The sequence below is a fragment of the Acanthisitta chloris genome, unplaced genomic scaffold, assembly GCF_000695815.1.
Source record: "Acanthisitta chloris isolate BGI_N310 unplaced genomic scaffold, ASM69581v1 scaffold33708, whole genome shotgun sequence".
Classification (NCBI taxonomy): domain Eukaryota; kingdom Metazoa; phylum Chordata; class Aves; order Passeriformes; family Acanthisittidae; genus Acanthisitta; species Acanthisitta chloris.
In genome coordinates this window covers 1-23,110 of record NW_008685944.1, presented here as the reverse complement: position 1 = coordinate 23,110, position 23,110 = coordinate 1, and the positions used below count along the sequence as shown (strand labels likewise).

Below are 23,110 nucleotides of genomic sequence, written 5' to 3'. Positions count from 1 at the left end.
CGGGGGCTACCGGCAGAACTGCGAGCGATGCCACAGGACTATAAGCAGCTCCTCCATCTTCTCCCGCAGTGCTCTGAGCATCTGCAATGGCAGTCCCAGGATTCCCTTCAGCAGCAGCCGCTTCTCCCTGGGCCGCCTGTACGGCTCACGACGCAGCTGCCTCTGGCAGAGCCGGAGCGGGAGCCTGAATGAGCAGAGCTGCCCCACGGAGCAGACTCGCCTCTCCAGCCAGGTGACTGTGGAGGAGGAAGACCCCCCTCCTTACCAGGATGCCCTCTACTTCCCTGTCCTCATCGTACACCGCAATGAAGGCTGCCTGAACCACGACCACCGTCACCTCCACCGCAACGGGTCCTGCGTGGAGACCTCACTGTGAAAGCAGAGGGCGGTGAGATCTCATTGTCCATTACCTGGCCTGAGCCAGTGCAGGATTTGGGGAGAGGAGCACAGGGAGAGAGCCTAGGAGAACATCAGGATGGAGTGAACATGGCATCTCGCTCCAACAGCCAGCAAAAGCTCCCCCTGCTGTGGCTCTGACCTCCCAGAGGGGTGGGTGCCGATGCTCCCCCTGACATGGCACGCAACTCCAGACCAACCACCACTTGCAAAAAAAGAAAAATAACATTCAATCAAACTGACCCCAAAACCATAATTCATGGCATCAAGATCCAAAGGGGAGAATAAAACGACAGGCCTGATGCAGGGAAGGGGTGGCTTTGGCTCCCAGCCCTGGCTCCAGGCTGGCTCGTGCTCCGAGGAACCAGCAGCCACCAGAAAGCACCCTGCTGCACCACTTCCCACCCTGCTTCCCACGCTGGAGTGAGACCCCTTGCAGGGTGGAGGGGAACGATCCCCTTGGGAGCGGCATGTAACTGCCTGTGCCTGAAGGTCTGGGGCATCCAGGCACGTGGAGCTGAGCAGCAGGTTAGAGTGAAGGCTGAAAGGCACAAATCCAGCTCTTCCCCTTCCCCCCTGACCATTCCCACCCTCGCCACATTTTTTTTTTAGACCATGCTCCGACTGTTACTCTGTTCTCACTGCTGGGAATGGCATTGCCTCCAGAAGATCCCAGGCTCAGCTCCTTAGGAAGCTTCAGTGCGCCAGCTCTGAGTCAGCATCCCCTAGGTAAAGGGTTTTCTGTTTGGGCAGGCAGCGCCGGGGAAGGGATGAGTGTGCAAACCCAGATGGAGCAGAGATCTGCAGCGCTACCGATGTGCTTGCTGGAGGAGGGCTCAGCTGGAAAGAGAAAACGAGAGGCCTCTGGTGAGCTCGGGAAGGGGAAGAGGATGGCACTGGGGCAGGCACCATGGTATCAGGTGGCACGTCAAGTGGCTGGGGACCCTTCCTGGCTTTGAAGTGACTCCTAATTGCTTCAGACAAGCATCGAGGAAGGCTCTGGTAGGTTCAGCTGCAGTTCACCTATTGATAATGGAGCAGCAGGTTGGTGCATGTCTGCACGAGTGAATTTTGCATGAGATCCAGCTGGGCTCTGCCTCCAGACTCTGAGCTGTGGACTCCTGGCAGCCTGGGTTTGGCAGAGAGCTCTGAGGGGTTGGGAGGGAGAAATGCAAAAGCATGCTGCAGCATTGGGAACCTGGGCTGGGGAAGCGAGGGGCAAAGGGATTCCCTTTCTGTGGGTGCAGGACCCGTGCAGGAGGCATGTGCCATGAGGGATGCTCTGCAGAACAGAGGTCTGGGATACATTAGAGAGGAACCCACTTAAAACCAAGTGGTTTGCACTACAAAGGTTTTTGCAGGGAGGTGTCAGGCTGTGCAAAGTGAGGTGGCTTCTGTGTAGCCCATGAGCCCCTGTGTTTCTCTGCCTTGCTCTTGTCAGGGCAGGTTGCTCTGAGCTTTGTGCTACCCTTTCCGTCCTGTTGGAAAGGATGTCGGTGACATTGGGCAAGGAGCCCTTGTGTCACCGAAGCATGCATACACCCAGTTTTCCCTTCTCTGTCAACACATCCCCAGACCTCTTCTGTCCTTGTTCTCAGAAAAGCTGTCTCCTTTTCAGTCATCTCTTTGGGGGAGTGCATGCCAAATCAGCCAGTGATTTCTCCAGACAACACTGCTCCTCAGCCTCACTGCGTTTTCCTCATCAGCTGGGGCAAACAACAGTTAAGAGCAGCAGGTCTTGAGTGACAAGGGCAAGTCCATTAGCACCTGGGCATTGGAGCTTGGTGTCTGCCTTAGTATCTATCACGGAAGGGCAAGATGTAACAGCAAACAGTGAAGCATTGTATTTAGTCCAGCCTGTCTTCTTCCTGCCAGCTCGTACCGAAGCATCTGTTTCTCTTATCATGCTGCTGTAATGCTTCACCTCCCAGGTCCTGGGGAGGCTGCAAATGCACTCTTGCACCACATCAGTCCTCTTTGGAAAGTCATCTCTTGCCAGTGAGCCTGGAGTGGGGCTTGTAGGGCTTTGCTTGTCTTTTCCTTCCCCTAGAGCAACTGTTCTGTTATTCATGCCCTGCATATCCTGGTCAGTGTCTCTTGCTCTTCAAGTCAGCTTGTCCTCCTGGATCTCAAGTTCTAGACTCCAAACAACAAAGGTTTGAACAGAAAGTCCCTTAAAATCTCATTCTGTTATGAATCTGTCTTGTCATCTGCTCTTACTCTTACTGCCAGATCTAGATGTTGCCTTAAAGGAGAGGGTCCCTTGGAGGACAGAGGACCGTAAGGTCTCCAGTGTGGGCACATCCCTCTCAGTGTTTTGTTCTCATTATTGTGGGCACAGATTTAGACTGGATGAAAGCAGCCCTGGGATTTTCTTGCTTAGTAATGACATTTGGCTTGCTGTGCACTTGTGCTTCTCTCTCTAAGGGCCTAATGTAAGCCAAGGCCAATGTTGAGTGTCCTCGTGACTCTGGGGAGATAATGGTGTGTGCTTGTGTGTCCCAGTGAATTGAGACAGTGGAGCTGCAACGGGTCATTAGTGAGGAATGTGGTCTGCTTGTACTTCTTTCCATGTTCTCTTTGAAATCTCCTACACATTGCTTAAATTAGGCTGTGGTGGCTCATCTTTCTATCTCCAGCCTCCGAGGTGCCTTGGACAGATGGATTTATCTAGGATTTGGCAGGCCTTTTAGCTCCCTGGGGCAAAGACAGGCTTCAGAAAAGGGACACATTAACAGAGTCTCTATGCCCCTGTCCTTTAGCACCTGCAGCAGAGTTTCGGGCATCATGTCCTTGGCTTTCTATGGGGCTTTCCATGAGAATGCCATAACCTGTTCCTCTGGTCCCATTTTCACCTATGAAATCTTTTCCTGGAGGTGGTCTATCCAGGTAGACATGTGGATCTTCAAGGCATGGCTGCTGCTCTTATGGGCAGGATCCATATAGACTTTGCGCTGCTGAACATCTTCCCCATGTACGTGGTGCCAGTCACAGCCAGGTCCCCGATGTAGTCCCTGTGCCACTGTTTGTGGCTGTCCAGACCTACAGTACTCTGAGAATTCGGACCTTTCTAGTCACTGCTCCTTACTGCATGCCAGGATTTCTCAAAGATCTTCCTCATATTCTTGGCCCTGCTAACCCGTGCACCTGGTGGAGCTGTGCCCCTTGTCCATCCTACTCCATTCTCAGCAGGCTGGAGACATTCCTGCACTGCCTCAGGCTCAGGAAAGGGAGATGACACACCTGGATATGGTAGGGGAGCAGGACTGGGCTGGAGAGACAGGAGCTGCCTGGTGGCTTGTCAGAGATGTGGTGGAGCTGAAGAGGACGGACTGAAACTGGAGTTGTGCTCCCTCTCCTTCTCCCTGCCTGCAATGGCAGGGCAGCATGTTGAGCCAGGCAGACAAATTCAGAGCAGAAAACTGGGCTCTTCCTTCCCACTCCTGGCATGGGACACTGCCACCAAAAAGGGTGTATGGGTATCGGTTTCCTTCTAAGTGTTGGTGAGGGACCGTAGTGCCCTGGGCAAAGGGCAGCTGATAAAATTGTATGGCTTGGGTTACTAGCACAGATACCCAGAGACAGTCTGTCGCTGTTCTGGCGCACAGCCTCTCCGTGGTGGAGTGGTCCCATCTCCTCAGCACACAGCCATCCACACACCACAGCTCTGGGCTGAGCAGCAGTCAGGCGTCTGCTCTTCCTGCAGACTTGTGTCTGCTCTCTGCCATGTCTGTGTTGGTGATGACGATTCCTTTGGCAGCTCGTTCGATGGCCCAGTCTGCTCCTCTCATGGTAGCCTTCTCCCTTATATCTAACCTGAATTCTCCCTGCTGTATCTTAATCCCATTACTTCTCCTCCATTGACTGGCAAGTCTAATTGGCTCTGCTCCTTTCCCCCATGGCCTTCCCGACAAAAGCAGGCATTATCTCTGTAGCCTTCCCTTCACTAATCCCAGGGTCTTGATCTCACTTGCCAAACCTTGGCTTGTGTCGTGATGCAGAAGTTTTCCTTGTGTAGTGAGTGTGTCCCTCCTGCTCTGAGCCCAGCTTGGGCAAGAGGAGGGCCAAAGCTACAGGCAATGCCTTGGTCTGTCAGGGTGGCTGTGTCCTCATTTCTAGTGCAGAAGATCTCTTCAAAGTGAGCGAAGTATGCAGAGCTGCTGGCCCCTTACAGAAGGAAAGCAGGACAGCATGCATCACCCTCTGGGAAGTTGAGAGCTGGGTACTTGTCAGTATGATGGGGGCAATAACTAGAGGATCTCTGCAGTCAGATGTCTTTGGTTTTTTTCCATACATCATCCACCCATTGCGGCTTTCCACGGGCTGAGAGTCAGGCTCAGCATTGCACTTAGCTGCAGGCTTTCCTTTTTTTTTATGCTAGCAACTACTTTTCCTGACCCTTCATGGTGCTAATGCATCCCAGAAGAGTCCTTACCACAGCAAGGCTGGGAATAAGTTTGAACTAGTTGGTGTTTCCCATTGCTGTCAGTATATTTGTTAGGTACTTAGAAGCTCTCCAGCTTTCCTGAACTAGAGAAAGAGAGAGAATGAGCGCATGAGAAGCTCTGGATTAGCTGATCTTCAAGATACACCACTCACCTATCCATCTTTCAGCACACTGGAAGCTCCCCAAATGTGCCTAGCACTTTGCTTCTGCAGAACTAGCTAACGACACCAGCCAGTCTGGTGGTACTTCTTGAGCCCACTGCGTGTCATGTCCCACTCCACACCAAGGAGAGAGATTTCAGAGAGGGCTGTCGGGTTGAGCAGTTGTAGGGGCATTCATTAGGATGGGGAGAGGGAATCTCAGCTTATGGCCAAGGCCAGGCCTTCCAGAGTCACACACCAGACAAATATTAGGGCTGGGGAAGCTGCTGTTTATCTGTTGTCAAACAAGCACACCACTCTCCCTTTCTGCTCCCCATAAAACACGTTAGAGGCCCAGCTGGTCCCTGTGCTCTTTGCTTTCTCTCCACTCAAGAGGCTGTAGAGCTGTTTAATAACTGTTGAATGCCCATGGGGTGGGGACTGCAGGAAAAGCTTTATTAAGTGGAAGTTTAAGAAAGTTGGGTAGCATCCTGTGTCAGTAAAACAGTGCCTGCTGATTAGCTGGTGGGACAAACAGTGCCGTTTAAACTTCCTTCCAGCCTTTCCAACCACAGCTTCAGTGTTGCTGTCCAGTATCACCAGGGTGCTGCCTTACTTTTAGTAGGGTACCACCTTGCTGCAATGTGCTCCTACTCTGCCGCGTTAGCTGTAGGGCCTGGGTCTGAAATACTACACCACCATCAAGATGTGTTACCAAAGAGCTCTAAATCTTAGGTTCCGATCATGTTTCATTCATACTCAGTGGTTAGAATAAGGTTTGTATGAATATGATCTGGAGCCAGATGATCTCAGAAATGGGACATGGTTTAAGTGATAGCTCTATTTGGTGATGCTGCCTCCTGTGATGCACTTAGGCCTCGTGTCTCCACTGAGACAGGTATGCATGGGGACCAAAGGCTGGTTCATAAGGACTTGAGAATCCAGTGGGGACTTGGGGCTGAGCCTGCCTAGAGCTATTTTCCCTATGGGCATTCTGGAAAAAAGTGGAAAGGGGCATGATCATGTTTCAGGTAGAAATTAATGGGCTATGTTTATTCTCAGTGTAATTTTATTGAAACTAATGGTACTATACTAATGTAAGTTTGGCTTAGCAGCTCCTCAGAGGGGTCTGTCCTCGAGTTCAAACAAATTGATCTGTCACAGTGTTGCTTTGATGCATAGAGTTTGTGTTGCGACTTGGCCAGCATGAATGAATGTTGAATATCTACTGTCTCTGCAAGCAGTGGGTTGAATTGTTTTGCTCTACTGCCTCCATCACAGCTGTTGTGCCAAGGGGAACATTATGCCCATGGATGTGGTCTCGTCAACTCCCTTAAAAACAAGCTAATGAGCGAATGGACCTCCACAGCATGGGGAGAGGAGTCTTCTCCCACAGGACCATAGCCTTTCCACACGTGAGGGAGAAGAGGTCTCAAGGACAGAACTGAACCTGCAAGACCCATGGCCTCATGGCCTGCCCTTCCTCCTTCCCTCCTTACCTCATCTATCTGTCTTGGGGGAGGGACAGTGTCTCTGTGCAGTTCAGCAAGTTCCTCTTCCTGCGGCTCATAAACAGGCTCTACTAACAGGTACATCATCCACCTATGCAACTCTTCCAGAAGCTGCCAAGTTTTCAGGAGCCCATTACAATGTGCAGCATGGCCATCTAGCACTGAGAATAAGCACAGCGACTGCTGGAAAGCTAAGTGGGTTTTATTCCTCCCCCCATTTCCAAGGAAGACTGTTTTTGTTGGGCCATTTTGTTCGTTTGTTTGGTTTTTGTAAACTTCATTTGGGGTAAATGAAGCTTATGAGAAATGGTGCCCATCCTGATCCCTCCCCAGTCCTTTGAACTTCATGAACGGATGGATCACCTACTGTGATTATAATTCAGCAGATTTTGTAGAACAAAATAACTTCACACACAGACACATGAGGTTCTTTCACTCTCCATCAGCACCAAGCTGCTTATGCGATCTTAGCTGCTCACAATAGTGAAAGAAAAAGCCTAGCTAGAATGTGGTGAGATGACGTAGTACTTTGTATCAGTCCCATGGTCCCAATGTCTATTAGCAGTGCCGTCAGCTGCCATTCCCTGAATTTGGACTTTGGATGGCAGCCCATGAACCAGTCAGGGTGAAAGTTTGGAAAAACCCAAGGCTGAGTCCATGTGCATCTCTGGAAGCAGATGCAGAGGGAGGATCAGCTGAAAGTGGGCATTACTTCCTTGGTCCCACCAGACCAGAAGCTGGTGGGCTCTGTTTGTGCTGCATCTGCCCCCCAGAAAGAGCCTGTCCCCAGAAGCCAAGCAGAGGGGAATGAGAATAGCAGTGTGTCTGACAGAGCAGCATGCACAGCACAACCAACTGCAGAAACAGCATTGACAATTAGACCCCAAAATAACAGGATTTAACTTTGGAAATGCCGACAGCTTTTTCAAACTGAGCTTAGAAGGCCTTAACAGTTGCAAGAAGTGTTTCACATTGCTGTTCCTTGCTTAAAAAAAAAGTTAATTTTTGGTGATGAGGTGGGTTTAAACCTTCCACTCCAATACATCTCTGTTAGAAATGTGCACTACTAGTGGAGAAGAAATGCTCAAGGTAGGTCAGTATGGTGACCCTGTGATTTTTGCAGTGGGATAGGCTGGTCAGGCATGGAGGCTGGAGTTTAAAGTCTTCCTCTGTCCCTGGAGGTGTGACCTGGCCATCCACCCGCACACGTATGTGTGTCAGGGTGGGCTTCTGCATGCTTGTGTGCACAGCTGGGACCTGTGGCCCTGCAGAGGGTTGGTGTGTTTGTGGCTTTGGTCTAGTGTCACCCATCCACTCTTGCGGCAAGGGCTTTTCAGGGTGATAGAGCATTGCTTGTTCCTCGTGAGAGGAAGCTCCTGACCTGATTTTTGTGAAGAGATGGTGTGAAATGTCATATTTGCTGCAGCGAGTAGCAGAGAGCAGGGATAAAAGCATGGAGTAAACTGTGTTTGAGAACAAGCTAATCCATTGCTGGCTGCCTGAAAAGGGAGAGCTGCTGGATCTGCTCCCTGGACAGTGCTTTCCAGCTTTTCCCACCCTCCCCAAACCTGATGTACAAACTGAGCTAACCAAAGCACACTCCTCCCCTGAACTCCTCTGAGGCTGTGTGTTTGCATCATTTCAGTCCTCTCCCTGCTAGGTGCTGTGCGCCAGCCGTGAAATGCCAGTGAATGTGTGGTGACTGCAGGCATGCTGGTGGTCAGACCTCACCATACCCTGCCTGTGCACAGCCTTCCAGCAGTGCTCCCTGCCCCAGCATGCCTCCTGCTTGCTTGGTGGAGGGCAACTGCAGCACATCCTGGCCTCCCTTTGGTATCCCTCTGCTTTCCCAGAGAATTTCACAGTACTTGTTTGAGCCTTGGTAGACAGGGTGAGTTCAACAGACTGAAGTTAGAAAACAGAGGCTTTGACATTTTGGTGGTCCTTGTCTCCAGACCCTTGGTGCTGCTCCTGGGGAGGAGAGGTGGGTTGGCTGCTGTGGCAGTGTGGGACCAGGAGACAGCATGATGGTAGAAGCAGTGTGTCTGCTGGAGGAGTCTCCAAACATGGGTCTGTGTTTCTCCACTGGGGCTGAGGGTGGCTTTGCTGTGGGCTGCATGAGGTGCAGCTGACAGAGTGCAGAATAGCACGTGAATTCTCAGCAAGACATGTGGAGAGGAGGGTTGGTATGAGAAAGGCTTTGCAGATGCGTTTTTTACAGGAGACAGAAGGCAAAACTAGGCAGGAGGCTGTGATGCTGGACCAGTGGTGCTGAAAGGCAGGGAGTGTGCAGGGGAAACAGAGGGAGCAGGAGCAGGGCATTTGATGAAGAAGCTCAGAAACAGAGTGGGCTTTCAATGCAGTCTGTGTGTGCTCTGGCTGAGGAGACAGGCAAGAGGTATTTCCAAGCTGAGGTGCCCAGGCCATGTCTCACTGCACTGTTGGAGCAGTGATGTTGCCTCCAAGCCCAGCACTGACAGCTTGAGCACGTGTCACCAACTGCGATGGCTAATGCAGCCACAAGGTGTAAATGTCACTAATGAATAAATTGCCTCGTGCCTTGGAGAGGCTAATCCATCACGGCCAGAGACAGAGATCTGACAGGCTTGGCTATTTCAGGCATACCCTGTAGGGAGGAGGAACTCTTCATTCCTGAGCCGTCCCCTCCACCTAGGGAAGCCGATGCAGGACTTGGCTCTGCGCCACTCCCCAGCCTCATGAGCTCAGGCTTCATCCCTCTTCACTGAAACTGAAGGAAGAAGCAGGAAAGGATCTAGTTCATCCAAAAGTGCTCTGTCAGCAGGGTGGTGTGCGAGGCTAGCTGGTGAAGGAGGTTGGAGGGAATCTGCTGCACACAGGGCACAGGTGATATAGGAGCTGATGGGGTAAAGTGGTGGGTGACCAGTGATCAGGAGAGCTTGTGTCAGTTGTGTGCAGTGCAGGGCTGTGGTCTGCACTGTGTGTTTCAGACCAGTAGTGCTTGGCACAGTGTTTTACAAGTGTGCTGTTTCCTCCTCAATTCAGTTTCATAGTTTGCCTCTGTAGGAGGCAACCTGGAAATTCTCTGAGCCTCCCAAGCCCTGGACTATGCTGTCCCAGAGGCAGTGCACAGGATATCCATTTTCTCCCCTGCTATTGAACCCTGGCCACCAGCACCTTGGCTGACTGCAGAGGGGCAGCAGGTACCCAGCAGGCAGGGACAGAAGCTCAGCGTGGACAAATCCAGCTCCATGGGAGCAAAGGGAGACTGAACACAGCAACCATCTCCATGCACAGCCTCTGCCCATCACCGCAGCAGCCTGCTCCTCCTCTCCCAGTCAGTGCTGGAAATCAACCTGCCATCCTGTTTGCGACATATGCCAGTGTGACACCTTGCAAATCGATGCCTGTGTCGCTGTGAGCAGAAGCAGCCAAGCTTGGGAAGCTGGCCACCATCTCCTGCTGCCGTGTGCACTCTGTTCAGAGCAACAGAAGCCAGGCTCACCATCTGCTGTGGGAGTGAGCCAGCTGGGCACCCCTGTTCCAGCCCCATGGGGCGCCCACTGACATAGCCCAAGTGCAAGCCCTTGTGTCATTCCCTTTACCTTCTGGCCACCTCCATCCCTCCCCCATCTCTCTGGCACAGACCCGTGGCAGGGGTATGCACCCAGCTTGGCTGGGGTACCTCTGCTGCTGAGTGCTGCTCATGCTGTGTTGGTGGATGGTGGTGGTTCTGGAGGCCATTCCCTCCCCCTCAAAGGCTGAGGTACTCCTTGGGGATAGCTCTCATGGGAGAGCTAAAGGATCCATCCTGGCACTGCACTGTTCCTTTCCCAGCACCAACTAACCAGCTAGTTACCACTCTGCAAGGCAGTCCCACCCCATGGTAACTGGAGCTGACAAATGACCCACCAACAGGAGGAATACACTCAGACAATCTGCTGCTGTTGTCAGACCTTTCATTTTTACCAGTGTGTGTAGCATTTGAAATGGTTTCAAGCCCTGCAGACTGGCAGATAGTGGACTGTTGGTCTTGGGTGCAGGCAAGTGGTGCAGGCTGCTTGGTTTAGACTTTGCTCTTTGGCCAAGAGGTTGATGGGAGGGAGGGCAAAGGGTTCTCCAGGCAACAGCTATCTGTCCAGCCATTCCTGCATGTGGCAGCCCAGGAGTCCGTTTGGAGGGTGCTTAACAGTCTCAGCTGTTTGCAGGAAAAGGAGCAGCAAATACCCTAAAAAGCAAGTCTGCGGTTGTTCTGGTGATGACAGGTTTTCCCAAGCCCTTTGCTTTCCTTCCCTTGTCCTCACTGGCTCTGGCGGCCAATTCCTCCTCATGTGTCTGCTAAGCATGTCTGCAGGATCTCATTGCTGCCCTCACAGCATGAGCTTTCATTGCACAACTGGCTGACCAGCTGTAGCCCTGTCCTTGGAGCTACAGGCAGGCTTGCCCAAGACCAGGCCACCCCCATTAAGCCCCCACCCTCGCTGCTGGAGCTGTTCCTTCATCAGCCTAATGCTGATCTGGGTCTTTTCTGCTGTTTCTAAACATGAGTTCTCATCTCATTCAGATGTGTCATCCAGTGGAAATATTTTGTAAATGCAAATAAAAATAAAAAAAGTCTATTCAATACCTCGGTCTCGAGGATGGGAAAAAAGTAGTGGGAGATGCCCAGGTGGTGAGGTCTCACAGCTGCTGCCGCTGGTTAGGATTTCCTGTGGCTATAGGCCCCGAAGCATCCATCAATAGTTGGGAAGGGCAACACAAACTTGTGAGGGCTTGGGGCACCCCCTGTGCGACCACCACTGCCAGGGACAGCCTTGCACTCCATCCTTTCTGATTTATATGGGTGTGACAGGGCGCAGGTAAAGGTCCTGTCGCTCGGGGGCCAGTGGCACCGTGGGTGTCTGTATCCATCAGGCAGGGCAAGGCAGAAGCGGGTACGTGGTGAATAAATTCTTTTGTGAACACTGGGAAACAGTTTTTACTTTTCAACTCTGTCAATATGATCTAGCTCTGTCTGTCTCTCTATATATGTACAAACAGTATATCACAATGTTGCCTTTTTTGTTGGAAATATCAAAATACAAAGATTGTAAACCAAATCGGTGTAATAAAAGTTTCAGATGATTCACTGAGGTGGCTGCCAGCAGTGGGTCTGTGGGCATGGGTGCTGGGCAGGGCTGGAGGCATGTGAAGCCTTTTCATCGCTCAGAGAGCAGGAGGGGATGAAAGTCGGCCCACTCACTTAATTCCCTGATGATGTCTCCTGATCAAGACAGTTGAGTATGTGCCCTGCCCTGTCTTCAGGTGGCTGGAAGGAAGCTGCTCTGTTTTGCTCCAAGCCTAAGGAAGCTGTTCTGTTTTCAACCTTGTGGGCTGTGTGGGCCAGCAGTCCTGTAGGGACCCCTCTAACTTGAAGTTACACAAAACACAGGGGGTTTTTTTGGACAGGTTTGCACAGAAGAGCACTACCAGGTAAGGTAAGCATCTGGTTTGTAAGGAATTCACCTGTTTACAAAGCAGGCTAGCACTGATCAAAGGCACAACACCCCAAAGCAGGAAACCATGGTGGTGAGACCTCTCATTTACTGAATAATTTTGTTGTTTTACTTTTCACCACCCATATCAGTCTCCATACAGATTTTGCTATAAATACAAATACATTCTTGAGTGGAGCAATAGCCAGAAATAACTGCCAAGGAACTAGGAACAACATTCCCTCAATCCTTTATGCATCTCACATCCTCCTCAGCAAAACACTTAAAAAAGCTGCCTGCCCTGCAAGTTAGATCTGGACTAGACCATTTAGATGCTGAAGACTTTACCTTAGCTGCTTTACAGATGGAGCAATATTCAGATACCTGAACTAAGCTTCCTGCTGGGGCACATAAGAAATGCCACAGGAGGTGGGATTTAGTCTTGGGTGCAGTAAGAGAGGGGTCTAGAGGCAGATTGCTCTGTGATGCCACTACAGTCCCTTGATGTCTAATGTCTGTCCCCTATTAAGTCACAGGTTGGATGATGGGGGTCTGGGAAAGGCTGTGATAGTAGCGACACATTAAGTGTTTCTCAGAAATATGAATTAAACCAAGATTCTGAACTAAAATACCTCCCAACGCTGCACCTCCAAAGCTCATTGCTCTCTGGAGCATTTTATTCAGAGGGGTTTGGTGGTGGGGTGCTGCAGGGACCCCAGCCTTGCCACTTCCCGATTGGCCCACACAAGTTGGTGAATGAGGTACTCGGTCTCCTGGTCCACCTCTGCCTGGCGGAGGTCTAACTCAGTCAAAGCCTTGTTGCCCACCAGCCCTTCAAGCAGCTGTTTCCCACCACCCTGCAAAAGGATGAGAAGAGGTGGTTAAGGGAGGAGATCCAATAGAGAATTGTACTGCTCCTTTTCCCTCCCCAGGGCAGCTTCTGCTACTGGCAGTGGGAAATGGCAGTACCACTGCTACTGGCAGTGGGATGGTGCCAAAACTGACACAGGCCTTCACCCAAGGCCAAAATGTTGCTCACAGAAGAAGCTGGGGAAGGAGTATAACCTTATGTAGCTCTCAGAGATGTGACACATGCTAATGACTCCCTCTGGGTACCATGTCAGGAGTTCTCAAGCTCAGGCTGGCGATGATAACCTGAGAGGAGTCTCTGCTCCCCCCTGCCCCCCAGTCCCCAGCTCACTGCTGGCTGGGGACAAATGGCAGGGTGATTAGTGTGCTGCTCCTCATCCTGGCAGTGGTGAGAGCCCCAGTCCTGGCAGTTTCCTGCCTGGATGCCATTTCCCAGGTTGCATTGGCTTTCCTGAGGGGAACATCTCAGGCAACTGAAGTCCAGACTGCATGGGACAGAAAATACAATGTAGATAGCCTTGGGGAGGCAACTCACTCTGGGTGCTTTCCTCTGTTACCTGAAGCACTGTATTTAGGGATGTGACAATTTGAATTTTTTCCCCATAGCTATTCTTTTTCTGGTACCAAATACACCTCCTGCCCCATCTCCTCCATCCAGGTGGTTCCCTCATCCCAGCACCCTGCCTCTTAGCCCTCTTGCCAAAAAGGGCAGGGCAAAAAAGGGCTGGGCAGAAGTCTCCTTTTAATGGGTTACAGGGGTCAGAATTTGATGCACCTCTAGCAAAAAAACCCTTGTCCCCAAAGCTAATACCACCAGCCCACTTTTGGGCTGCTATGAAGCTTCACAAATGGGTAACAGGAGAGCTCATAAGAAGGAAGATGCTAAGCATAGAGACTATTATTTACTACACAAAAATCCTACTATCTTTTCCAACCTTTGCCCTCTTGTATCATTAAACTCAAATGGTTTTCCACATCCAGGACCATAAAACTCAGAACTCACAAAAGGTTTTCTGCCATGAAATCCTTTTAAACCCCTTGTCAAACACATTGCTGCCAATATTCCTGCCAGCAGGGACAGCTGGTCTTGCTGTCTCTTTATTTGACAGTGAGAATAATTGAGGCAGCACAGAAAGTTTAAAAGCCAGCATGATTGCTTTTGGCTGTCTAGTTTCAGATTTCTAAAGCTCTTTTTAATCAGCAGAAGAGAAGCGGTCTGGTTTGTGGGCATGTTGCATACTGCAGCTCTTAGGGATGTAGAAAGATCTGTGGATGCTCTTCTGTCTAGAAAATGTAAGCCTGTCTTTTAGGAGCCACTTACAAGCACCCAGACGTGACACTTCTGACCTCCCACACTGCTCCAGGGCTGCAGGGTGAGTTAAAGAAGCTCAGCAACCGAGCCAGTTTTCCAACAGTCTCCTCTGAGCGTGTGATGGACAGGAGAAATTCTGGAAGGGTGACACTATCTGTGTGCTGCTGAGTGACAGATGGCACAGCAGATCCAAAGCGCAGAGGATATGCATGAGGCCCTCACCTCATGCCACCTATCGTTATTAACTACTCTCACGTGTGTGAAGTGGCTCTGATTTTTCCCAGACATACTCCCTGGTTTTCATTTTCCTGGGAAGTTGGGGGGGAAATCCCTCTCTGCTCAAAAGCCCAAAGCCCTGAAGCCAGATTCAGCACTGTGAACAGAGCTAGATGTAACGACTGAGATAAATGCGTGTGCGTGCACAGAAGACATCCTTCTCCTTCCTGACTCTGCTGGAGTCTCTTCCCTGCTCGCAACTGATTGTTATCACAGCAAGATTGCAAAGTAACGGATGCATTTGCCTCTGGCTTCTAGGCAGGGCAGGCTCAGCATCTGCTTTGCAAGGCCACCAGACAGGCTCACAGGGTACAGGGAGAAGGAGGTTCTCTTACCAGTCCCAGGTGGTTACATGAGAAGTTGATGCCTTTCAGGGTGGTGTTCTGAGCCAGGACCTGGGAGAACAGCACAGTGGTTGGCTCTGACAGGCTATTACTTCCCAGGTGGATGAACTTCAGGGTGGTGTTGGTCAGCAGGGCACGGCCGATCACCTCCCCACCTTTGTCGCCCACACAGTTGAGGCGCAGATTCAGGGAGGTGAGGGTGGAGTTCTCAGTCAGGGCTTTAGCAAGAGCCTCAGCCCCCAGGTGACAGATCTGGTTATTACCCAGATCGAGGGTTTCTAATCTGCTGCGGTTGATTAGCTCGCCAAGAGCTTGTGCCCCCTTGTCCCTGATGAGATTGTGGGACAAGTTCAGCTCCACCAAGCAGGGGTGATCCAGCAAATTATGGACCAGCAGCCTGGTCTTGTCATCATCCACATTGCTTTGGGTCAGCTTTAAAACCTGTGGGGATAAACGGTAACTAAAACAGCCAGTGCTTTGGATTGAACTTTGTACAAGATCTTGAGGGAATTAATCCAATGGTCCACCACACCGGATTCATCTCCTTTCACTTCAGACATCTTAAGCCAGTAGGCTCGAGTAGTTGCTTTTATAGTGGGCAGATACTTCCAGGAGGCAGGGCATGCCACTGATGTCCCATGCCTATTCTAAACAGTTCGTCTCCTGGAAATGCCTGTTCCTCTCCTCTGACTGCAAGAGGTCGCTAACACAGGGGCTAAATTAAAGCAAGATAAAGCTGTCCCAATGTATGCAGCAAGTCAGAGCAGAACCCACCCCAGGTCACTGTCGAACACTGTCTGAATGAACACATGCACCAGTGCTAACCACGGTGTTCTCTGTGAAGGCCAGTGCATTACCAGGGCACCTTAACAGCCACAGGTGAGATCATTTCTCTTCTGGAAGCCAAGTAGACAAATATTTCCCAGAACACACCAGTCTGTGAGAAGAGTGTTCAGACAGCTCGCTCTGGCTACACTCTGGTTAGAAATGCCTAATGGGATTTTGAAGGGGTTGAGTATCTGCACTGCAGTTGCCACAGAACTGAAGATGCTGTTAATGCCCAGAAGGCAAACCCCTCATTACTCTAAGGCAAGTGTGAGTATTTCTCCATGCTCTTCTTGGGGGTCTTTGCTCCTCTGGGGCATGTTGACATCTATTTACTGAGCGTAACTACCAAAAGCTCCTTATGAAAAACTCTCTCTGTGCTTCTCCTCTCCTCCCTCCCAGAACTATGTGAGGAGTTAAAACAGGACTGCTGCTGTCCCTTGTGCTACAGGCAACATGTTTTGTGGGAGCAAGTATTTTTCACACTGACCGTCTGACTACCTGTTCTAACAAGGACATTGCAGAGCAAGATACTCAGCACTAGGCTAGTTAACATCTCTGCACTCTGCCAGACTCTGCAACTTGCAAAAGGAAGGGTGCTGCTAGCAAGCAAAACTGGTCCCTGCACTTCTACCCCACGCGATTTGAAGATCTAGCTGAGGAAGGAAGGTTCGGTTTGGGGTACATTACTTTCAAGCTGTGGCACAGCTTCACGGCAGCAGCCAGGTTGCAGCAGTCCTGGTGAGTGAAGTTAAAGAGGTTCCACTCAAAGTTCATGCCACAGTTCTTCAAGCCATAAGTGAGATGAAGTTCTTCAAGGTGAGGGAGAGCAGTAATGAGGACTCCCAGGTCGTAGTGATGCGTGGAGACCTCACCAAATTCAGAATCGCTCTCTGGACCTGATTGGCCATCTCTCTCCTCCTTTTGACCCACCTGCACAGGTGGAAGGAACTGATCAATCTCCAGTTTCCGCACATAGCCTTTGCAGAGTGGGATGAGCTCTAGGACCTGGTTGGGGTCTGTGATGTTAGGGATGAAACATTTCAGGATGTTCTCCAGGTGACGTTCAAAGAACATCCGTTTCCAGCTGTCTCCATAGCTGGAGATGTCACACACTTCCCAGCGCTCAATACAGCACCTCTTCCAGTATTCCTCATCATTTACTAGGTCGGCAGTCACAGCGAGTGGGAGGCCAGTGGAGAGCCCATCCAGCACCTTCCTCTGGTGCTCAGGCAGAAGACGGTCCAAAATAGGGTTTTCTGGAGGGCATAAAAAGGAGAGGTTGGTCTGGGCTGGAGGAACCTATGGTTCTGCCCAGGTACACAGCTGTGTGCCCATGCCTTCAGTTGCCAGAGGCTGGTGCATGAAACTAAGCTGGCGGAAAATGCATAAGATTCATCTCCTAAATTTCTGTGTAGGATTTCTAATTTTTGTAATAAAACTTTACCGTAATTTGGTATACTTTTGTAGTATTTGGGAACTGCATCAGACACTTAGCTCCCCAAGTTAATTTAGTTTGAATGCATATCACATTCAGAGCAGGACTTCTGCTCCCAAGAGAGCTAAATCAGCCTTACAGTGATGGGAGAGCTTGGCTTGCCATTTGCTGAACTTTCTCCTTTTGGGCTTCTAAGCATATTGAAGAACAATATTTGAGAACAACTGTCTGTGTGCTCTTCATGCAGGTCTTCATACCTATTTATCTTAACTCAGGTGTCTGTCTTACCCAAAACTGATTCCTGTTCCTTTCCACTGATACACACTCCTAGCTTTTAGGTCCACCTTGTTTAAATAAAAGTTCTGTCCCCTTTCTCCTCTCAGTCTCTTTCCCAATGCTCACCCTAAGTCTCAGCTGGCATCTGCCTGGTGAAGTTCTTCATGGTAAGAAATGCCAGAGAAAAACTATGTGTACTCACACCATGAATGTTTGGTGACATATACACAGTCATGTTGAGTAACAGAAATAATCAGTGGAGAGACCTATCTGCGCATGGGAAACCACATTTTGAGACACAAAGTAGGGTTAGCTTTGTATTTCCTCTGTTTTCTGTGGCACTTCCTTCCTAAGGACACCCAGACTTTTACCACAGCCCCTTCCTGGAGTCTGTTTTCCAGTGCCCTACAGCTGACACTGCAGTGACCCTGTCTGCAAAGTCCCATGACACAAGCAGAGGTGGGACACATATGGGCAGGACTGGGCTAGCTTCACTTGGACTCACTCAGGCCACAGCAGTGGGCAAGATGCATCCACACAGCTCAGGTAACAGCAGGAGGGTCCCCATGACACTGAGCACACTGTTTTTATGCACACACAACATAGGTCCAATCCATTTGGCATTAAACTGACTAATCAGGCTGATAGGACTGCAAGGGTGTCCCAGCTCAGACCCCCAAGTACCATCAGCTCCTGCCATAAGGCAGCACTGAGCTCCTCTGTAATGTCTTACAGTCCCAGTGTGGACATAGCCTTAGAGCTATCTTTGGTCTTTGCTGCCACTTCACTGAGTCAGCCAAAAAGACAGGTAGGTCCTTCTTTTCCCTCTCCCAGTCACTTCTCAGATGAGACATGCTTTTTCTGTTTTAATGTGTTTCATCACTCTACCTGCTTCAAAAGCACATTCCCTGCCTGAGGATATAACTTGTCACATCACCACCAAAAGCCATGGTGGAGGGCTGAGTCTGTGAGTACAATATGTGTCTGAGATGGTAGCTCCTCCAGGCAGGGAGCAACTCTCCATCTTTTTGTACAGCACTCAGTGTAACAGGGCTCCTCCTCGAGTGCTACCATAACCTATATATGAATCAAGAGAGGGAAACAGCAACTCCACAGTCCCAGCCATGGTTGAGGTAAGTGAGTCCAGAACAGCATGGATGGAAGAAGATATGATAGAACAAGGTCAGGGCAGAGCCACATCCTGGACAGCAGCCCAGAGGGCTACAGCCGTCCCTGGAGTGTACAAGCACATACTTAGAAACTAAACAGTTTGTTTAACTGGCTGCCCAAGGGGATATTTCTCCCCATCTGTTCCTTTGGCAGGGCTAGGTACCACACTCTGCCTTTCAGATGCATCTGCCTGCCTTGTTGGCCCTCTGCTCCCTGGGACTGATGCTTTTTCTCCACCACATGTCCCAGGGTAAACACACTTACTTTCAAAATTGTGAATGATGTGCTGGAGGCAGAGCTCAGTGAGGTGGGGAACAGTGGTTAGGGACCACTTGGGATCCTCAGTGATGCAGCGGCGTGCCTGAGATGGACATAGCGAGCCTGTGCTCCTGTCATCAGCTGCTGGCTTCTGCATCCTGATCAGGACCCACTTCTCCTTCAGGAGAAGTGAGGGGAAAATTACTTGAAAGTCACCACCACACTTTCCAGCTGGGCTGCCTGCAAAATAAAAAAAGGTAACTTTAGAAAGAGGCCAGTGATAAGAATGGTCTGCTCACACTGCTCTCCTGTAATGCACTTGGCCCCTGCCCTTTGCCTGCCTCCTCTGCTTTGGACTGGGAGCACTGCAACCAAACAACTATTACTCAGCCTTATCTTTTTACATTGCCCTGTACAAAGAGGTCTCTAGGCACCACATATAATAAGCCGATAATAACGTGGTGTTAATTCAGAGTGCTGTTGAAGAGGATGGACAGGAACTGATTGTTTGCTGTCTTTTCCAATAAAAGAGATAGGTGAAGCTGGCAGGAGCTGGGCTTAAAGCAAAGGAAAATGATGGTTCTTCACACAGACTGCAGTTGAACTGAGGAATTCTCTGCCACGGGGTGTTGTAGATGCTAAGAGTCTGTGCAGGTTCCAAGACAAGTCCATGGAAGGTAAACCCTTTAAGAATGACTAAATGCATGGAAATCATGGCTCAGTGTGAATTGAACACAGCTGGAGGTGGGGAGAGTGCTGGAGGAAAGAAGAAACTTGCATTGTTTTCCTACTCTTCTCTAGGTGTCTGCTTCTAGCCACTGTCAGAAATGGGTTGCTGGGCCAGCTATCCCCTGATTTCATCCAGTATGCCTGTTTTTATGACTCTTTAAAGACAAATGCTTTACAGATGAATACATTATTATTAATACAGTGTAGTTTTTCTTGCTTTTCTCAATTACTCTCCAGCTGAACTCCTTCCAAACATCCATTAACTGATGAGATGGGTCAGACCTGTTCAGACCACACTCAGCCTAAGCAGATATGAGCTAAAAGAACTAGCCTGAAGCAGGAGGAAGGATGCCCAGTCCTATTAGCTCTGCAAAGCTTTCCCAGACCAAAGTTTTCCATTTGCTATTTCCTCGTCCAACCTCAGAGCCAGTGCTCTCAGCCATCAGGATCCCACATGTATGCTTATTGCCTGGAAAGTCCTAATGTTTCTTTTACCAGCACTACCAGTCAGAAAGCGGCAGAGAAGATGCTAGGAAAGAATCTTTCACTTGAGTTCTGGGTTCAACAAGAGCATCCAGGCTTGGTGAGCATCTCCCAGGCTGTACAGACCCATGCTGACCATTAACTGAGGCTAACTGGACTTAACAGGGCTGCAGGACAGGGCTGAGCAGTTACAGACTGCTGAAAGAAGCATGAGGCAGGGTAGATAGCAATATCAGAGGTGAGGACATCTTCCTGCAAGACCGAGAGGATACCTGAGGGCAGCAGTGGCCTTGCAACACAGTGGAGTCTAAAGGATCCTGTGGAAAAATCCTGCATGCAAGATGAAGATAACTGCCATGTAGTACCTTTGGCCACCATATCCCTCAGCTGAAAGGTTGTTTGATCCCAAGCAGCTCCTCCTTTTTCAGGGGTGCGAGCCAGACAGTGATCCCTAGATGAAAGGTCTTAGGTCCTTCCCCTGCACAAGGCTGCTCCCTGCACCTCTGCTTTCCCGGCTGGTGCTGCCTTCACCAGCACCATCCGCTCTCTCCCTGAAAGCTTTGGAGCTGGCTTTGCTACTGTTCCTTCCTCTGCTCCTGCCCCTTCCAAAAGACATCTGAGGAACTGGCAAAAGGGAAGAGAGGAGATCCATGAAGTGCTGAGAACTAGAGGAGAGGAGCAAATGATTCATGCTGCAAATATGTCAGCAAAGGCTTCTTCAAATGCACTTGAAGCAGGCCCAAGAAGAGAGTAACTGCTTATGAGTAACAGTCAGGAAAGGGTTGGAGATGGCAGTGGCAGGGCATCCTCTGGCTTAAAGCAGGAGGATGAAGGGTGCCAAGGGCAGGGAAGCTGTATTTCCAGGGAGCACTGCTGTATGTATGGGTGAGAAAGGCACAGGCTGTAAAAAAAGGGAGCCTGGTCTGAGGAAGAGTGGATGTGGAAGAAGGAGGAATGAGTGATAGGCAGCTGTGAAGATGGACTGTGAGTCCTTTCTCTGCAAAGAGAAGGTGCTATGATGGCAGGCCACCTTTCAGGGGGAAGAGAAGACGCCTGATTCTCCACAGCACACTGACCCAGCTGAAACCCAGCTCTTGGTGCTTGATGGACTTCAACAGAAGGGCAAAGCATAGCTGGAAGGCAGTGAGGTGGCATCAATAGAAGAGAAGTGACGGGGGAAAAATATTTTCTCCTTGTTCAGTCCTTTGTCCTATTCAAAAAGCATCTGTATCACTCTGTCCTCCAGGCCAGTCACAGCTAATTGGAGCTTCTGATGGCTTTCCTGACCTTCTGGAAGCAATCACTAAAGGGCATGTGTTGGGGAGAGCCCGTGCAGCATTGGTGGCCTAGGATTATTTCCTGGCTGTGTTTCAGCAGATGATCTGATTGACAGTTTACTGATGACAGATTGGTTTTTGGAGGGCAGGTAACCCATGGCACATGCAGGACTGCTGAAGGGGCTCATGGAGACCAAGTGGAGAGACAGCTACCCTCAAGCAGAGCTGAAACCCAGCTCTAAGAACAGTGCAGCCCCTCCATGCATTGGATGAAGCTCTCTGAGTAAAGCTTATCTGCAGTGAGAGGTCAGCCATTGTGTGCTGCCCAGCTGTGGGACAGCCCCAATGTCAGGTAGCCCCAAAGGAGAGGCAGACAGCTTGAGGGGTCTGTGTCTGGGCTGCTGAGAAGGTTTCTCTCGACCTAAGCCCCAGAACAAGTCAGCTCAGCTCACTCTGCCATCCTCACTTGCCATTCACTATGAAGCCAACAAGAGCAAGGCTGGAAAGAGACTGAATCAACTTCATGCCTGTGGTACCAGGCCACCTGCAATACATCCATTCCCACCACCCCAGCATGGTGAGCACACCCAGCCGGGTGTGCTTACCCCCAGGGGAAGGGTCTCTTTCACTGCTCATGCCCTCTGACAGGGCTGCAGGAGTCTCACCCAGCCAAGACATTTCCCATAGCTGAGTTTGCTAAGCATGTACTAAAACCAGAGAAGCACTGTAAGTCACTACCAATAAGCCAAGTCAACAGTGTTACTGCATGCTCCTTTCCACCCACTCTACATACAAATCAGTCACCTATGCTAAAAGGGCTTTATTAAATGACATACAGTGAATGGGCTCATGTAGCAAACTCCCAGTTTTTGTCTATAACACTCAGGCTAGACTGAAAGGTAAATAATGCTAACACTTCTTAAAAATAAAAAAGATATCACACTTCCCTTCCCAGGAGGAAGCTGACAGAAGTCCACTCACACAGCTAACTTATGCTGCTACGAACATGCTTAACAAACCTTCTTCAGCTGAACCTGTTTTGATCTGGAAATGAAAGATTTTTGCTCTTTTGATTTACACCAAAGCCAAGAAAGACCAAAAAAGAAGAGCTGCATGGAAACAGGTGACTTTCAGCTGATGCCTCCTACCAGCATTACAGAGATCCAAGAAATGGAGCAACAGTAAACACTGGAGAGTTTGTAAGGACAGGAGAAATTCTTTCTCAGGGTGGTTTTGCCCCAGCCAAAATCTCATTCACACTGAAGCTCCATCTACCCGTTAATAGTGGAAGCTCTTACACCACTGCAACAGCACCCTGAAAATGCCAGCTATTCTGCAGGTGTCCTGACCTTTGTGCTGTTACCTGTAGTCCGGGCAAGTGATCCTGAGTGCTGGCTAACACAGCTGATCCCTCTGCCACCTGCGGGGACTTGCCACGCTCCCCTGCACTTCCAAAGGCTGGTGCTAAAGTTGCATTAGGTCAGCATATTGCAGGCTCATCAAGGGGCTGAGTCTCTGCAATGGGCTTTAAGTGAGTTAAGGAAAAAAAAAAAAAAAAGCAAAGCGTGTCAAATGTGAAATCTATTTAGCTTCAGATATAATGAAATTTGTCTGTAATGGGAGATTGGGCAGATTGAGGCCAGCTGGCCGTTTGGGAATATGGTTCATGTCACCACTGTAATCCAGACAGTGCATAGGGCCGACACTACGGTCCTGATCTCTGTCAGCATGACCCGGGAAGGGCCATTGCCCCGACGGGATGACAGAAACACGAAAGCCCTTTTGGAGCTGACCATAGCCCACCTCAGCCCCAGTCACTGTGCCCTGCCGCGCCAGCCCCGGGACACTGGGGAGGGGTCGCTTCCCCGAGGGGCAAGGAGAACGCTCGGCTAATGCTGAACACCG

At 50.1% G+C, this 23,110-nt stretch overlaps 2 protein-coding genes across 2 annotated transcripts in view; one reads left to right on the top strand and one right to left on the bottom strand.

Moving 5' to 3' along the window:
• TMEM151B (transmembrane protein 151B) overlaps nucleotides 1-606 on the top strand; it is a gene marked incomplete at its 5' end in the record, with an annotated part of 1,796 nt that extends 1,190 nt beyond the window's left edge. The window contains one exon of the mRNA XM_009079943.1: nucleotides 2-606. Coding sequence (XP_009078191.1) covers nucleotides 2-376 — 375 coding nt within the window. The remainder of the gene's footprint in view (nucleotide 1) is intronic.
• A 12,021-nt stretch (nucleotides 607-12,627) lies between these two features.
• Nucleotides 12,628-18,873, bottom strand: TCTE1 (t-complex-associated-testis-expressed 1). Its single transcript, XM_009079942.1, has 4 exons — nucleotides 18,723-18,873; nucleotides 16,265-16,833; nucleotides 14,741-15,190; nucleotides 12,628-12,804 (listed from the first exon to the last, which is right to left on the bottom strand). The coding sequence occupies exons 1-4, from the start codon at nucleotides 18,871-18,873 to the stop codon at nucleotides 12,628-12,630; spliced, it is 1,347 nt and encodes a 448-aa protein (XP_009078190.1).
• Nucleotides 18,874-23,110: the final 4,237 nt, after the last annotated feature.

Bases quoted from the DNA above. Each gene is read 5' to 3' on its own strand.
- TCTE1 (XM_009079942.1), bottom strand. From the start codon at position 18,873: ATGCAGAAGCCAGCAGCTGATGACAGGAGCACAGGCTCGCTATGTCCA. The intron at 16,834-18,722 runs GTAAGTGTGTTT...TATGCCCTCCAG, and splicing joins CATCATTCACAATTTTGAAA to AAAACCCTATTTTGGACCGT. The intron at 15,191-16,264 runs GTAATGTACCCC...TTATCCCCACAG, and splicing joins AGCTGTGCCACAGCTTGAAA to GTTTTAAAGCTGACCCAAAG.